Consider the following 17,817-nt stretch of genomic DNA (forward strand, 5'->3'; position numbering starts at 1 on the left):
TTATTAGTTTCTGTTTATTTACTCAATTAATGAATCATCAAAAAGGCAAAAAATCCCCACCAGCATTCAGGAGTTATTTAAAAAAAACAAAAAACAATGTTGACTAACACACTCGATAGGCAAGACGGAGACCGGTCCAACCGAGCAGTTGGTTGCACTTCCAGGGTTGCTTTCAGAATCGAGGCATAATATAAGATTTATTTCCAGTTGATGCATGAATGAAAGATTTTCAATAATGCCCAAAAGTCAATATTGCTGCAGTTTCCCCATTATATACACACACACACACACACCAAAGCAACCAAAACTGTTATCGCTGCAGGCCTGAATGCCATTGTTTTGCTTTTCATAAGCACAGAGTAAATTTAGTAAATATTGAGGTCTAACATTTGGAATGAAATGACTTGTGCTGCGTTTTTTTTTTTTGTTTTTATGTATCTTTCTGCACATCTCTCACCCCCAACAATACTAGGTCCATTTGCCAATACTCAACACGTTTAAAGTTTAATGAAATCACATACCAGGGCCCATACATTAAGAACTCAACTCTATCCTGTCACTTTTGTTTTGTAACAATATTGAATTACACGCCTAGTCATTTCAATATAAATAAATAAAACATTATACAGACAAATCTAAGGTGGGCTTCAAAGTGTGCAAAGTCAGATTGTGGAAGTGGATTGCCCCACCCTCACTGTAGTTTATTCTGAACTCCAACCCAACCTCAAAACCTGTCACATCTGGCGTGAAGACCCCCCCCACCCCCAAAACCAGATATAGACACACCAATGTAGCCAACGCCCAACACTTTGATGTGCTCACTGAAGAAAATGGTTATGCTCCAAATTTGAGCATTTGTTTTATTTTGATTTTCCGCTCCCGGATATTACAAGAAAAAATAAAATAAGTCTCATGGCCTGTGAGGTCATGAGCTTTGTTATACTGACACACACCCATCAAAAGACTTGAGACGCTCAACGACGCAGTTTAATAGTATCCACTGTCGTTGAGCCTCAAACACAAGTAATAACTGATACTCAGGCTCAGCTTGTGCTGTTTAAACCAAAGTAACTACCGGGTGTGGGGGGTGATTCCGTTCAAAACAAGCATTGTACATTTGTTAACACACTTACTGTACACACGCGCAAAGTATACAAATGTTCGTGTATAATAAGTCAGGGTTGCCTGTGCAACGATTTTATTTGACCCTCTAATAAGACTTGAATCATGTAGTACCAATACACTTTGATTTCTTTGTTCTGACCCACAGTGGCTGTTATTACAACTTTACAGAGGTAGCCAATTTATACTTTTTCTTTTTTTGTCCCTGTAGATCCAAATTCATACATTGTAATACGGGACTGTCGTCTTACACTTGACTAGAAGTCGCATAAGCTTGAGCTGAAGCACCCCAAATGTGGTCACTGTGGCTGGTCAGTGAGCAGTGAAGTAAAACGTGGGACTTCCACAACGGTTACATCTGTATAGGGAATACCAGTGTTTGCAAATACACCCCCCGCCCCCCCAATTCAACTTTACAACTAAAGAAAGAAAAAATAGATTTCAAATATTGACAGTTAAGATGTCAGATGACATTGTGTGATCTCTTTGTGTTTTTTTTTGTTAACCAAACAAAAACAAAGAAAACTAGTGTTCCAAAACTAACAACAAAACTTTAAAATAATATTTATATAGAATTTCCCAATTCATCATGGGTAGAGCTTGCCGCAGTCTGTCCGGGAGGCCTGAAGTAAACCAACCCCCCCCCCCCCCCCAATTTCCCAATGAAAGCCGAGAACGTGGAGGGTGTGCGTGTGCGTGTGTGTCGGACGGGAGAAGGGTTTGGGAAAACGAGCAGCCCTCTCACAGAAAGGTGTGTGGTGTGTGTGTTGTGGCGTGCGTGTATGCGTGTGTGTGTGTGTGTGTGTGTGGGGGGGGTAGAATGGGGCATCCACTTGTCTTTATTTATTTTTTTTTATTTTGTTAACCCTTTATGCCTCTTCCTCCTCCCCTCAGTCCAGCTCTATGGGGCTGTGGTCTTCCTGTGGCTCCTCACCTTCCTCTTCCTCGCCTGAGCCCATCAGGCTGTTCAGAAGGTTACCTGGTGTGCAGACAGGACATAAGAAGTCGTTAGTGGGTGGACAGCGTTTAACATTACCTCATCGTCCCAGTCACATCATTACTAGAGTCACACGTAATGAACTTTCTTCACAGAATATTACAAAAAATAAATAAATAATAATCCTTGAACACCATTTATTCCTTGAGAATAACAAAATGTAATTAATTGAAGTCGCTTTGGGCAAAAGTGTCTGCTAAATGACGCAGGTTTAATATAGAGTACCAACCACTCAGAATAGCCATCTCCAGCCAGATATTTCCATTTATTCCATTCAGATAAGCAGGGACTGGCACTAGCCTGCCACGGATCAGCCAGCCATTCTAGGTGGCTGCATCTGTAAATCAGGACTAAGAACTAATCTTACTTCAATTAATCCAGATGAATCCAATTCTGAGATGTTGCTTGACTCAGTATTAATTACTTCTAGACTAGGAAATCCTAGACTACGGTAATAAAGGACGAGTTGGCTCCTTCTGCCTAGTCTTGGTCGTAGTCCAGATCATCCATTTTCTCTACTGTCATGGTCATCCTGGATCCATTCATCCAAAGATAACCTGCCTCTGGCCAGGTTTAATTTACGCCTTCAATTACACCTGGATGAGGTCTAATTGTCGTTCTAGAAATCCAAATTTTTTATGGCAAGTCAAACTATTTTAACCCATGACTGAGAAAAAGGCAGTTTCAGTAAATCCAAATTAAAAGCGTGATTTAGGGCTCCTTAGCATATGCCGTGTTTAGTCTGTTTGAATCAAACCCTGGTGCATTTACCTCCTTGGTGCAGTTCATTTGGGCAGAAATCTTACTGTTGAAGCGGATTAACTGCTGGTCCCATATGGTCGCACGGATAGCTTATATAGCAAAATAGCTGGTCAATACAATCCTGGAAAATGTGATCAAATCTATGGTTTGCGTGCAAATGTTTTGCTATAAAAACGATATTGTACAATTACCATTTGAAAAAGTAGATTTAACATTTTTAAGCTTTAAGGTTGGCCCTATTGTACTGCATTTAAGTGAGAAGTTTGGTCAGTGGTCAGAGTGGTCAGTTTCTCTCTAGTTTAAGTGTCCAGCGAGGTCGTGCTATGAACAGCTATAAATGATGGGAACCAACACTGGCATGGATTGAAAAATAGTGAACCTATCCTTTAAGATCCATTTTCTCTACAGAAGTATAAAGGAGAGGGAGGCTACTCACCTAGCAGTCCACCGTATGATGAGGACTGTTTGGGTGGCACGCCAAAGAAGAGCTGACCTATTCTGTCCAGATACTAATGAACCAGGATAAAAAATAGAAATAAATATAGCACGCACGCGCGCACACACACACACACACACACACACACACACACACACACACACACACACACACACACACACACACACACACACACACACACACACACACACACACACACACACACACACACCCCGATATTGGCCTCCACAATTAATTGATCGTGGTCGGGGGCGATTCTTTATTAAAAATATATATATTTTTTTTTATTATTCAATTTGTGACAAGGTGTCGCCACTCCAGAACAAAGACAAAGTGTATATTTAAGCTTGCTCTGATGTTAACCCGATGAACCCAGGTTATTCATGGGTTCATTTGTCTGACCAATCACAGGTGTTTGTTTCGAGCGCGTGCTGTGATAAACTATTTCAGTCTCTGCTTTAAAACACCTCTACGACTTGTGAAGGAATACAGTAGGCTCCACGAGGCAAAATTTAAATACACTGGTAAAGACCTACAATAGACAAAATAAATGTCAGGAGGAGCAGAGGAAGGCAAAAGGTTAGTTTCAAAAAAGGGTTCATTTTCCGCCGTGTGGAATTACATCAAGTCAGTGATGTTAATCAGGAGGAACACAATACTTTGCAAAGTGTGCATTCGTGTCGTGTCAGTGCCAAGCTGCAACACAACTAATCTTTTCAACCACCTGAAAAGTCATCATGAAGTGGAATATGAACAATGCATGAAGGCCAAAACCCCACAAAATCCCCGTCAAACACAGACATCCATAAGGGGGACATTGTATAATGCAACTCAATATCAACCACATTCTCAAAGACATATTTTGAAATAACCCAGGCTATCGGCTTCCATTTCGCAATAGACATGTGTCCACTAAGCATTGTGGACAGTGCCGGTTTTAAGAAAACACTTTGGACAGAAGATACAAGAAGGATCCTAGGATTGACCGTGCTTTCCGCATCTGTAAAAGTCTGGTGAGCTGCTTCTCCTACAGCTACAGGCGTAAGAGGGCACTAAAGGCGGCACAAAGGGAATCGAAGCTTCCAGAGCACTCACTCAAGTCGATGTGTTCCACCAGGTGGGGATCGTGGCAGGCCATGATGGAGTCATCGAGCAGAAGAGGGCCATTGCACATGTCCCGCAATACCCTGCGTCTCATCCCCACATGGCAGGACAGTGACATACTGGAGGCCATTAACAAATCACTCTGCCTTCTAGTTGAGTTTACTGATGCACTTTGCAGCAAGAAGTCTGTCAGTGTATCCTTTGTAAAATCAGTCCACCTTTTCAACTCCTCTATCTTGAAAGTTGAAGATGACGATGTAGACCTAACAAGAGCCATCAAGACCAAAGCCCTGGACTACCTCAATGAAAAATACAATGACCCACTGACACAGGAACTGCTGGACATGGCCTCTGCTTTTGATCCTCGGTTCATGCTGAGATTTGTCAAGGAGGACAATGTGGCGGCAATCCAAGACCGACTGGCTTCTGAGATGACGAGGGTGGCTGAAGTCATGGTAATATTTATGAAATTAAATAGATCAAAATGTGCAATTTGTGTAATTTTCTTTCTGGATATGGATTTTAAAAGTGTTGAGTTAAATTTAATTTGTTTTTCTAATTGTCTTTACCAGGAGGGCCCTCCTGATCCCCAAGGGGAGACCACGGAGACTGCTGAGGAGGCCGAGAAGACGACGACGACGACCGTGGGCAGCTTCTTTAAGGCTCCCGAGAGGACCAGGTCAGACCCAACCTACCCGCTGGAACAAAGTGTAGCCTCTGAGCTCCATTCCCACCAACAATCAAGCGCCCCCGACAGTGAGGAGGACCCATTGGAGTGGTTGGAGGGAACATCAGAAACTCTTCCCAGGGCTATCAGGACTGGCCAAGAAGTTCTTATGCATACAGGCTACAAGTTCCCCTTATGAGAGGGTGTTTAGCACCGGGGGAAATATCGTTACCTGCCTCCGCTCCTCTCTTAAACCAGATCATGTTGATTGGTGGCACGGTGGAGCAGTGCATTGCACTGCTGCCTCACAGCAAGAAGGTCCTGGATTCGATTCCCACCTGGGGCGCTGTTGGCACCATGCTCCGGCGGGTTATCTCCCAAATAGGAGCCTTTCTGTGTGGAATTTGCATGTTCTCCCCGTGCTCACATGGGGTTTCCTCCACCTCACGTCAGTAAGGACCCCCACCAAAAACATGCACCCATCATCGTCTGACCAGCGATGGACACTCATCACCAGGTCCCCGGGCGCGTCAACGAATGCTGCCCACTGCTCCTGGCTGCCCCCCTGGAGGAAGGACAAGCCAGGATGGGTTAAATGCAGAGGCCTCATTTCACCGGCCACCATCCAAAGCATGTGAATGTGTGTGTGTGCATGTGTTGTGTGATAATTAAAGATTCTTCTTCTTTTCTTGCAAAAAACCTGCAGGTGTAATGTAACTGACCTTCTTGTTTCGGGATAAATCCTTTCCCATTCTTTTTTTGGGGTAAAATTTAATTCATATGTAGCCTTAAGAAAACTGAATTCTTGCGAAGTCCTATTTTGATTCAAAGATATGTACATTTGAGTTTGTTTATAAATTTTTATAAAGTTTAAAAAATACATTATTATTGTGAAGGCACTTTTCTGTTCAATAAAAGAAGTTCCCCAAAATGGATGAATAATCGTGATAAATAATCGTGATGACAATATTGAGCAAAATAATCGTGATTATCATTTTAGCCATAATTGTGCAGCCCACACACACACACACACACACACACACACACACACACACACACACACACACACACACACACACACACACACACACACACACACACACACACACACACACACACACACACACACACACACACACACACACAACTGAGAAGTGAAGTGAATAACTTTGATCATCTTGTTCCGATGGCACCTGTCAAGGGGTGGGATATATTAGGCAGCAAGTGAACAGTCAGTTCTTGAAGTTGATGTGTTGGAAGTAGGAAAGATGGGCAAGAATAAGGATCTGAGCAACTTTGACAAAGGCCAAATAGTGATGGCTGGGTCAGAGCATCTCTAAAGTCCATGCCTCGATGAGTCAGAGCTGTTTTGGGAGAACAAGGGGGACCTACACAATATTAGCCAGGATCGGTACAGACAGACAGACAGACACACAGACACACAGACACACACACACACACACACACACACACACACACACACACACACACACACACACACACACACACACACACACACACACACACACACTAAGAGAATAATTTCAAAGTATTCCTAGGGGTTCAAGACTGACCTCATTGTACATGGGATCCCTCTTCAGCGAAGGCTGATACTGCTCGCACAAGACGGTGAAAACAGTCAACTTACCCCTGGTGGAGACAATGCATACAAACCATTCTGGATAAAATCATACATTTTGAAATACTTATTTCAGGCACATTCAAGGATCCCAAGATACTGTGACAGTTATACCCGCATTGAGGGACATTCAAGGATTTAAAAAACAATAAGATGTAAAAAATAAATAAATACCCGTCCACCGCCAGCAGCAGAAACCAGATGAAGTTGAGGAGAGGCTGGACGAAGGGGGGGCCTTTCTCTATAGAGGGGTGCTTCCCTGTGTACGTGCTGAACACCACCGAAGCGCTGCTTTTGTTCTTTAGACAGAGGAACCTGGACAAGACAGAAGGTGGGGGAGGGGTCGTCACGGTCTTGGCGGCGAATGAGAAGCAGAAGAAGCACCCGACGTACTGTATGAAATACCAGAGGGAGGCGATGGAGGGAGAGACTAAATGCAATTTGGGTGTAGTGCGGAAAAATTGAAAATGGAAACATGTGCAGCCCAGGCCTCATCAAGGCTTTGACCATATAGAGCATGAGCTCTCCCAACACTTTACTACGACTTGGCACTCACCATGCTGCAGCTCCTCACTATGATTGAATGCAGTTCAATGGGGAAAACATGTACGCCGTGAAAAAATGTTAAATCTTCTTTTTTAAAAACGGCAAACTTACAATACTGTAAGTTTAATATAGACTTAATACATTACACTGAGAAAAATGGTCATTAACCGCACGTGGTAGCAGGTTTTTCCAGGGATTTATTGACTCTTCTGCATATCAGCTAAGTTGGCCACAGCAAGGTTGGGCTAGAAGTAGGAACCCACCGATCCGATACTGATATCAGACCGATAATGACTCAAAGGGCTGGATTGGATACATCGGTATATTTTCAAACGAGATATAGCATGAGACAATACCGTTTATATTGATATAGCTTGATGTTGCGTTAAAATACATAACCCGATTCTTCCATAGAGCCGTGCCAGTGTTTGCCTCTCTCCTCACTCATCCTCTCCACGGAGTCTGTACAACCCGGCCGCGCACAGAGGGAGAATGGCTTGGAAACTTTTTTTTTGGTTTGTTTGTTTTGTTTTTTGTTTTTTTAAATCACAAATCACAGCTTGCAGATTTTTGGCCTTGTTTTAAAAAATATGGATGCTTGTAGCTCTCGACCAATATGTGTTTTTCAATGGCCGATGCCGATATTTAGAGAGCAGGGCCGCTGATGGCCGAAATATAATGCAGATATTATGTTGAATCTTTATTTCATCATCTGATAAAGTACAACAATTTAAAAATACAAACAGATAAGAAACAAAATTGCTGAACTTAAATGAACATTTATTTAACATTAATGTTATTTGCTGCATTGTCTCTGTTTGCTTAAGTAGATCTGCAGTGCACTTAGCACAGGTAATCAAAAAAACTAAACTTTGTAAAAATAAAAACACGTATGAATGAAAAGTAAATAATTATAAACTGCGTCATATTAAAGTCTGGTCAGGAAATTCTCCCTGTTACAGGAGTTATTATTTACAAGTATTTACACAAAAACAGTATTTACAGTTTTAACTTAATTAAATCCCATAGCAACGGAAAGCAACGGGGAGACTTGTGTGATGCGGCTTGGCACACAGCTTTTTGTAATGGGATGGAACGGGAAAGTCTCTTAACTTGGTTGTGTTTAAAGATTTTGTTTCATACAAGTAGGAAGCACACAAAAATAAATATTTCTAAAATAGAAGCACAGGAAAACCAGCACAGGAGCCTGCGAGGCATGCATGGTACACTGCCAGGGGCGCCACAGATCACAAAACTCATGGTTCGGATCATATCACAGTTTTGAGTCACGGTCCGGATCATTGTTCGTTAGCATTGTTACCGTTTGCTTTCCTTTTATTCTGTAAAACACTTAAAGCAAGTAACTTTTGCCCATGGTCTTAAATGAATGAAATGTCAATAAAATCTTAAAATTTATAAAATACTCAATACTCAATTGTTAAATTAAAGTGCAATATGAGGTACGCATGATATTTTCTTCCTTTAAACATGGTAGAGAAGGAAAAAGGAATTTATTTAATTTACGTTTATTAAAATTTATGGTGGCTATTTTCCCCAACGCAGAGGTTCCCAACGACTGGGCCACGGATCCGTGCCAGGCTCGGGCGTTTTCCCCCAGGCCGTGAGAAGGTGGGCGGGATTTTTTTTTGTTCATTTTGAATGTTTTGTTTTTACTTGTGTATATATACACTACTCTGGATTTATTTTATCAAGTTTGTTTGCACTTGTTTGTGACTTAATTGTGATTTAATGTTCATTTTGTTCTCATTTAATGCAAATGTATTATTTTATACTGGAGTGTTAATGCAGCAACCAATTTGTTGCTGCATTAAAAAGGTTTACACTTGAATTGTAATTCCTGGAAATGTTTTACTAAGTTGCTGGTGCATGCTTATTTAGGATTTAAATCATAAATAACAATTTAGTAAACATTTATATTGTATTTATATTATATAGATGTGTGTGTGTGTAATTATTTGATACACTTTGTTTTACAAAGTTAGGAAAGCAAAGTCAAACCTGCTAAAAAATAATGATTCCAAGTCTCTCCCTCACAGTGAGGAATAGAGCTTATTAATTTAACACTGGTATCAAATTGTTACCTGGTATCGGGCAATACATATAGCCCAGGTATCAGGACTGAAAGAGTCGGATCGGTGCATCCCTAGCTATATGCAGTTCTAAATGATGGGAACCAACATTTTCATAATGCCTGGGTTGAAAAATAGCTAAGATACACATTAAAGCAACATTATGTAATGTTTTTTTTACCTTAAAATAACAGCTTCACAATCATTTTGATGGCAAACTGACTTGTAATATGCAGAATTAAAACCTCTTTCAATCTTCCGCGCGTGCAAGCCAATCTGCCAGGCTGAGCACATCTGGTACCTACACCGGTAGCAGAGGGCCCCGTCCCTCCCTGCGGCTCCGGGAAGCAGCGAGGTCTGTGCAAGGGGCGCTGTAACTTAGGTGTACATTATATCTGTCTTTGTAACATACTGTTATTGAAACATGATGGATAAGGTTCAAATTTGTGTGGTAAAATCAATTATTTTCAGACCCCTCACTAAGTTTTATGACAGTTGTGTAAAAGTGCAATTGCACTCAGAAACTGTAGGGGCGCAAATACCAAACATTAGATAATTCTGCTTTAAAGTGACCTTGGTTTTGCTTCCTGACAAATAGCCCCAGTTTCCTTGACATCAGATTTAAGCAGAGGGGCAAAACTCCCAAACCTTTTTGAGCCTCACATCCATCTTATAATCTGTGCATCCAAGCATCAGTGCACTTGAGTAGAGATGGTGACACTCACTGTAGGACGGCCTGCGCCACAAACATGTCAACCTCACTGCGAAAGCCCCGTGAGGCCGAGTATTCCACCAGCATCTGGGCGCAGCCCTCCCCGTCAGACGAGTGCAGGAAGTGGTAGCGAGATTCACTGTAGTTTTGCTCTGAGGAATTAAAATGACAAAAGTCAAGTAAATGTCGGGTAAGAATCTAAACCTAGACAATCATGCCGGAAGCGATAAATCCACTTTATCATTTTCCCACTGCCTGACTGAGCTGGACCACACCACATATTTCTACTAGCCCGGTTCTACTAACCTTCTAGAGCCAGCTAGAAAAGATGCCAACTGGGTTACCAGGGCAATTTAATGCTTTCTCCCTGGCCCTGAATAGTGCCCTTAGAGCATCACCACCAGTGGTCAAATATGAGACACAGTGAAAAAAACATACAAATTGAATAAAAACCATACGGATTATAATTGCCTTGTCTAGGTATGTATTTAATGCTATCTTCCTCAATTGCATTCACACACCCCCACACACACACCCACCCACCCACACACACACCCACACCCACACACACACACAGTAGAGCAGGATGTGTCCTTTCGAAGGAATAGACCCATTTAGGTTCCCAGAATAACACTCTTACGAATGTATGTGATGTTCACCACAGCGAACATAATCTGTTTATGTAACTTTTGTGGCCGCAATCAGCTCTCAACTGTGGCGCAAATGCATCGGATTGTGCTTCTAGCGACAGCAGTTTTTACAGTTTTGGAGATACTGAATGTCTGGCCTGATCTGAAGACACTGTGTGTGGTGGACAGTATGTGTACTGTGTTCTTAAGATATTTATTGAATATCTGGGCACATCAATCAACATTTTTACTCGCTGATAATTTCCTTAAATTTTACACAATCTGTTAAGATCTTAATTTCTACAATAGCACAATTAGGGGCGTATATATTTTATTTATTATGTATTCATATTATAGCCTATTATATTAGTGGGACTGAATATACCTTGGCAAAAAAACAATGTGTATACGCATATCTATTTTTTTTTTCTTTCAGTTAAAGAACATGATTTAAAAAAAACTTGCATCTTGTATCAGTTTCTTAAATTTTTTTTTTTTTTATGGGAACGCAATTTAGTCTAAATAGAACATGCAGATCATTTTGATTCGATTAGTTTAAGTGGAAATGCAATTATTGCAAGATTATAAATGATGTATTTATGCATTCGGCAATCGATTGCCAGGCTGCTTCTCTGTCTTCATTAATAGCCGCAGTATTGCCCATCACTCTGAATAATGTGTTTAAATCCCTGATTTTGTTTCATCAGTTATTCTTGGTCTGCGGATGTGAAAGGGCCCCGTTCAGTATAGATTCTCCTGCACTCTGGTGATCGGTTGGCGCAAATAACGACAGCACGCAGGTAATTCCACCGTCATATTCTGAATCCTGAATTCTGTCTAAGTGACTCTAAGGGAATGGTTTTTAGCTCCAACAAGCAAGTTGGCGCTTACATAAGTGATGCTATCATGGTTATCATTGTTTAATTCTAGAAGGCTTTCAGGAACACTCCCTGGCCTGGCCTAGTACCTAAGTTGTGATGGGGAAGTTGCCTATATTCCATATTCTTGTATATTCATCCTGTATTCTGAGGTTTCATTTTGACCTTCAGTTCAGGTCAAAAATACCCCTTTGTTTGCCAGATGCAAAGACATCCAGACTGTTTATCTATTCCCTGAAACAAAGAGATATTTCCAAAGGGTCAGAAAAGAAAATGTTTGTCTATGCACACCACCTCTGCACCTGGCCTGAACTGTGTGTTTATTATATTCGCCTAAACACATTGTGTGATGGGGACGCCTACATTTTTTTTGGTGTGCTTAAGAGCTCCCGCTTGAACAATGCTGGGCAGACAATGCTGTTTTACTGTTTGAGAGTGCACCACTTTATTTGCCTTTATTTTGCTAAATAAATTCTGTTCTAGTTAATAGAACAAGAATCACACTTTTGTTCCTGATAGCAAAGCAGGTTTACCTCACCGACCACGCATCGCAAAATTCTCTGACAAAGTGCACCAACCAGGTCACATGGTTGGAGCTAAGCAACACTGCAGGCCATTGATAAGTCAATAGACACAAACTCGTCTTCCCAAGTTTGTCTTTCATCTGGCATCTTTCTTTATGCTGTCCATCTTCTTTAATTCAATTTCTTAGGCTCACTTTCTGCATTTTGCAAAATACTTCCAACCAAAAGTTGGCAAAGAAGTAAAGCACAGCATCAAGTTCCTACATTGTTGTGATGTTTCAAATGACTCCTCCCAGACTCCTTGGGACAAACATCTTTGTTCGGGTCAGACTGCGGATCTGTACAGTACTACTTTGTGCAATGGAAATGTGCCATTAAGGACAACATACTTGGAATAACTCAAGTTTTAACATGTCGAAGGGGAAATATAATCCCCTTATGTCTGTTATGATGTCTTTCTAGTTTTTCTTTACGTGGTGTGATTTGGTGAAAAACAATGAATAACAACCAGAAATCAGGATATTTCAACGGAATGTTGAGAAAGTTCCATTTCAGGATATGACGTGAAGAGTTTCACGCTGAATAATAACAGCGATTTTGATAATAAAAAACACAATGCATTTTATTTATGGGATATTACCTTTCCATAAGGTGACAGCTAGTAGCTGGTGGAGCTTAGGGTGGCCCAATTTGCCCGAGCCACCCGTGGACCACTTGAGGGCCCTGGATACAAACGCTACCCTCTCCGGGGAGTTGGGGTCCATCAAGCTGAAAAGCTTCGACAGTTGTTCTGCATTTTCACACAAGCAAGAGAAAGAAAATAAAATCAAGTTTACATCCTCCTAGGGACAGCGGGTATCAGTGCACAGAAGCGAAGCTTTTCTGAATCTTTAAAAAAGGTCATGCGCAACCAGGTTGTAGTTATTTCAATAAGATGTCAAACCTCAACTAAATCTAAGTCTTTACTACAGCTCTGGGTGCATGTTGGATGGGCTTTGTAAAATTAAAATTCACAGGTGAATTTCTATGATTCTTAAAAAAACAAGAGGAATCCAATTTACTTCAGCAAATCAATTCCATAAGAGAAAAAAAAGCTACAATAGTGGCATGTGGCCACTATTGTACCAATATTTTGCTTAATTGTTTACAGCATCAGTTGCTATAAAATGGAGGTAAGAATATGTACATCTTCAAGAAGTTAACTAAACATTATTAAAGTCAAATCTAGACATGCAAACATTGCAGTCAACATGGAAAGCATACTATATGTTCTTAATATTGTCCAGAATACTTAAGTATTAGGTTTGGGAATGGCCAGGGATCTCACAATACGATATTATCACGATAGATGGGTCCCAACACAATAATACTGCGATTCAAGTGTTTTGCAATACACCAAGTATTCCCATACGATACTGCCATATATTGTGATATATTATTAATGTCAGTTTTTGACTGCAGTAAAAAGCCCCCCCCCCCAGTTTTGGTCTTCAATGGTTACTCTGACAAATCACATCGTCCTATAGCCCTGTCACTTCCTTTCAGCAAACGGCATAGAAACCTTCATCATACTGGTACTTTTCAAATAGCATTTGATCATACTATGGTTTTGGACATAATATTTGTTGTAGTAAATAGTTTGCCATTGCGGATAAAACAAAAGACTAAAGTCTGAGTCAATGCCAAGACTCAAGATGGCAAGTCCAAACTAAAGATGGGGTTAAAACCTGAATAAAGATCAGCATTTTTGGTATCCATTTCTTTCTTATTTGTTTCAGATAAAAAAAAAAAAATATTAAATAAACAAAAATTGATTGCTCTTTATTCATCTCTCAAAAATGTAGATAAATTGCAGCTTTGGATTCGACTGGTCCAACTCTATTCACAAACACTACCTTTTTATTCTCGGAGTGCAAGCTATTTCTGCAATCATTTAATTTAACGACATAGTGACAGATAATTAAGACAAAAAAAAAATGTCCCCTAAACGCAAACATAACATTGATGCCGCACTTGACTGAAACGGGAAAGTGTTCACGTCATCTGCTTGAAGTGAATGAACCGAGATTGGTTTTTCCAAGTGCTTGGCTGGGATATGAATATACATTTCATTACACTTGACAGCACCGTGAACGAGCTGGTTTGTGTGTGTCAATGATCGTCCCTTGATTGCATTCCTCAAAGGCGAAGAACCTCCACACAAGACTAACACTTTTTTTGACTAATGAGTCTTACATTTGGCTGAGGTGTCGCAGACTGCACTTGCTGTACAGGTACTCCTCACTTAATGACCTACCTGTTTAACGACCGTTCGGACTTACAACCAGCTCTCCGACCAGTCTGTATTGTACGCTGCATACAATAGCGCCGCATCTCAGTGTCTCATCTCATCACCCTTTCTCAGTCTTGTTCCCGCAGTCTTGTCAGTATTCACTACACTAGCGTTCACAATCTCCATGACTGAGATAACGGTAAGGGGGCGGGTCCTCGCTTATCGACCAATCCACTTAACGACCTGGTCGTAGGAACCAAACTCAATCGTTAAGTGCGGAGTACCTCTACTACGTTTTAACCATCTATGAGCGCCTTTATGCTCTTGTGTCACTTTTTGCGTAGGTTACGCAGTTTTCCTAGATGTCACAACTTGCGGCGGTCAGTCAGACAGCAGTGAGGTACCAACTAAAGATCGGGCCGATTTGATCCAATATCGGGTGCTGATACTGATGTCATTCACTCATTGGACTGGACTGACATCTCGATCTGCGTGCCGATCCAAATTCCATTCCATGGACTGCCTCATTGAGAATTAAATTTTGCAAATAATTAACCTGAAAAGTGCAATTCAAAGCGTGCGCTAATTTATAGTTTTGCAAGCAGTCACTGATTGAAGCAACTATTGTGCTGTGTTGGTCGTCAAAATAAGACATCATGATTCCAATGTACAGTATATACTGTAATATGCGGCACCATAGAGCTAATAGGACTTCTATTTGTTATAGTTCTATTTGTGCAGCACCACACTGAAACGAATCCCGGATGAGGATTGAAAACTACAGATACGTCTTTGGGCTTGCCGGTTGCATCTGGTTTGAAACCAACATAATCCCATATAGGGGATTTTATATTATTTTTCCTCAACGAGGTCTTCAATGATTGAATTCGCTAAAAATCCTTGTTCCACCCAAGCGGCCCCGCCGCACGCCATTGTAAGACGCATTGACTGCTTTGACTGGTGATACGTCAACGTCTCCGACATATTTAAACTGGCAAGACTGGCCTGTAAACAAATACTAGCAAACAGGGGAGCTGCAGTTTTTCTGGATAAAGAACACTATAGCGTTTACATTTCTCAACTGATTTCAACAAGTCATTTTTATATTCAAGGGTTCTCTGGGAGTAGAAAAAAAGTTTTTGGGAAAAAAAAAAAAAGGTTTTCTTTCTACTCCATGTAGAATGCTCTGGTATCGGTATGGACACATATGTATTCAAATCGGATTGAAACTGAAAAAACATTAATCGGTGCAGCTCTAGTACCAACACGGTACTACTGATGCTTTAAAAAAAAACTAGTAGCATCACCTTTTCAAGTTGGAAATTCAGTTTCAGTTTGTGCCAAATCCCTATTCCAAACAACTCGATGCACAAGTCACAGAGGCTACTCCACAGCACAATTAGGTGCTGAGTTGGCCTTTTTCCCCTGTTTTGTCATTATGTTATGAGTACCCACAGCCCTGCATTAAATGTACAGAAGTGTGAAGAAACACCTTTAGAGTATAATGATGTGCACAACCACCTTCATAGTGCATCCCCCCCAACAAGACCAGTTTAAATGCTGTTAGAAGAGAAGGCTTTTCAAAGCAACTGGCCACTCACCTAATATGTCATCCTCAACTTTTGTCTCTGATTTCTCCAAAGACTCTAGTAATAGCATAGAAAGGTCAGCTGCGCTGTTTTGCTGTAGAGGAAAGAAAGGAAATCCAAAACGTTGTTTTTTTTTTTTTACAAATGTCTTACAAAAGTCCATGAAGCTTAAGAGATAAGTCCTCATCAATTCATCGTTTACTTTAATTTATCCGTGTGCAGTATACCTGATCACCCATGGTTAAGCCTGTCACGTAGGTGATCAATAATCCGAATCTGATCACCTACATTTCACCCCTGGAAATACTTAATAAAGTAATGAATAATAAAGTGTTATCTTTTTTATCTTATCATATCTCGCCAATAGCTCTGATGTGCAGAGATTTGAACACCAAGTGGTATCAAATGACAGATTTTTCCTTGCTGCTGTCACCCAGGAATCTAAAAGCAGCAAGACCCACGCCCTAAAATATGTACCTGGTTATAGCTGAAGAACAGTAGTGCTCCATTGTACATCAGCTCCCTGGCTTCTGCGTGCTTGGCTTGTGACATGTACCTAAAGTGGAGACAGGGTTTGTCAAAATCACAGCTAAACTAATCATACTCTTCAACAGAAAACATTTTTAATAATAATGCAATCCCGCAATGAGCAATAACGCTACATTATGATCACAGTTGTTCGTCACAATGTTCTGCGATGGTGTTATTGGTTTTAGTGCTGCTAACTTGAATAAGCTAGCCAGCTGACAGTGAGTTAGCAACAGCAGATATTGGCGTGACATTCATTAAACAACTAAACACAGCGGCAGAGAGCATTGTGCTTTGCAGGGCCTCCTTACTCGTTAGTTACATTGATACCATTGTGGCTATTAGTTTGCTCCTAAATGAAGTAACGACCTCATTAGCGAGCTAGCTCGAATTAGCAAGTCTCGTTTTCAGACTCGATGAGATTGACACAAGCAGCTGTCCAATCACACACGCTAACCGCCATGAGTGGGCGGGATCGCGCTGCCCTTCCACCAATCAAAAAAAAAAGAGCACCAGAGAACAGCGAGAACGATCTGGAACGGCGAGGCCGCAAAGCCAGAGTAGGAATTTCCCCCGAGACAATTCTTACCTAAAAAACAAGGTCCTGTACATCTGGTGTGCCTCGTAGTAATCTCCCTTTTCTACACTGGCTCGCAGTTTGCCTTCGACCCGTTGTACTCCACCGCGGTTTCTCGCGCTGGAGCACCTCAGGCCCTCCGGATCCGACATCTTTGTTTGCTCCGCAGTCGCTCTTGCCCAACCGGGCGACAGTTCAGTTCGGGCGTACCGAGTTTGACCCTCTTCGCTCGCCGTAGCGCTTCGTACGCGCTTTATGATGTACAAATAGGTTACCAATCATTCCAGAAAAATTTATTTAAGAGTACAATAAACCTCCAAAAAAGTCTCCAGCCATGAAAAAAAAAAAAATATTATTCACATACTTGTCAAGTCAAACTAATGTTTGACTTGACAAGTATGTCAATAAGATGTCAAACCTCACCTAAATCTAAGTCTTTACTACAGCTCTGGGTGCATGTTGGATGGGCTTTGTAAAATTAAAATTCACAGGTGAATTTCTATGATTCTTAAAAAAACAAGAGGAATCCAATTTACTTCAGCAAATCAATTCCATAAGAGAAAAAAAAGCTACAATAGTGGCATGTGGCCACTATTGTACCAATATTTTGGTTAATTGTTTACAGCATCAGTTGCTATAAAATGGACCCAATGGTTTAATATCATTCAGTAAAATAAAACATTATCCACGGTAATGACTCAGCTGATTATTTCATAAGCTACAC

The 17,817-nt window shown here is 41.0% G+C and overlaps 1 protein-coding gene across 1 annotated transcript; it reads right to left on the reverse strand.

The window, feature by feature from the left end:
* Nucleotides 1-1,768: 1,768 nt before the first annotated feature.
* get4 (guided entry of tail-anchored proteins factor 4) lies at nucleotides 1,769-17,292 on the reverse strand. The gene is made up of 9 exons (XM_080021183.1): nucleotides 17,106-17,292; nucleotides 16,466-16,544; nucleotides 16,001-16,082; nucleotides 12,768-12,917; nucleotides 10,110-10,248; nucleotides 6,923-7,063; nucleotides 6,684-6,759; nucleotides 3,318-3,390; nucleotides 1,769-2,101 (listed from the first exon to the last, which is right to left on the reverse strand). Exons 1-9 carry the CDS (start codon nucleotides 17,243-17,245, stop codon nucleotides 2,013-2,015), a joined length of 969 nt encoding a protein of 322 aa, XP_079877309.1. The 5' UTR covers nucleotides 17,246-17,292; the 3' UTR covers nucleotides 1,769-2,012.
* Nucleotides 17,293-17,817: the final 525 nt, after the last annotated feature.

This window comes from Zeus faber (assembly GCF_960531495.2).
Source record: "Zeus faber genome assembly, chromosome: 20".
Classification (NCBI taxonomy): domain Eukaryota; kingdom Metazoa; phylum Chordata; class Actinopteri; order Zeiformes; family Zeidae; genus Zeus; species Zeus faber.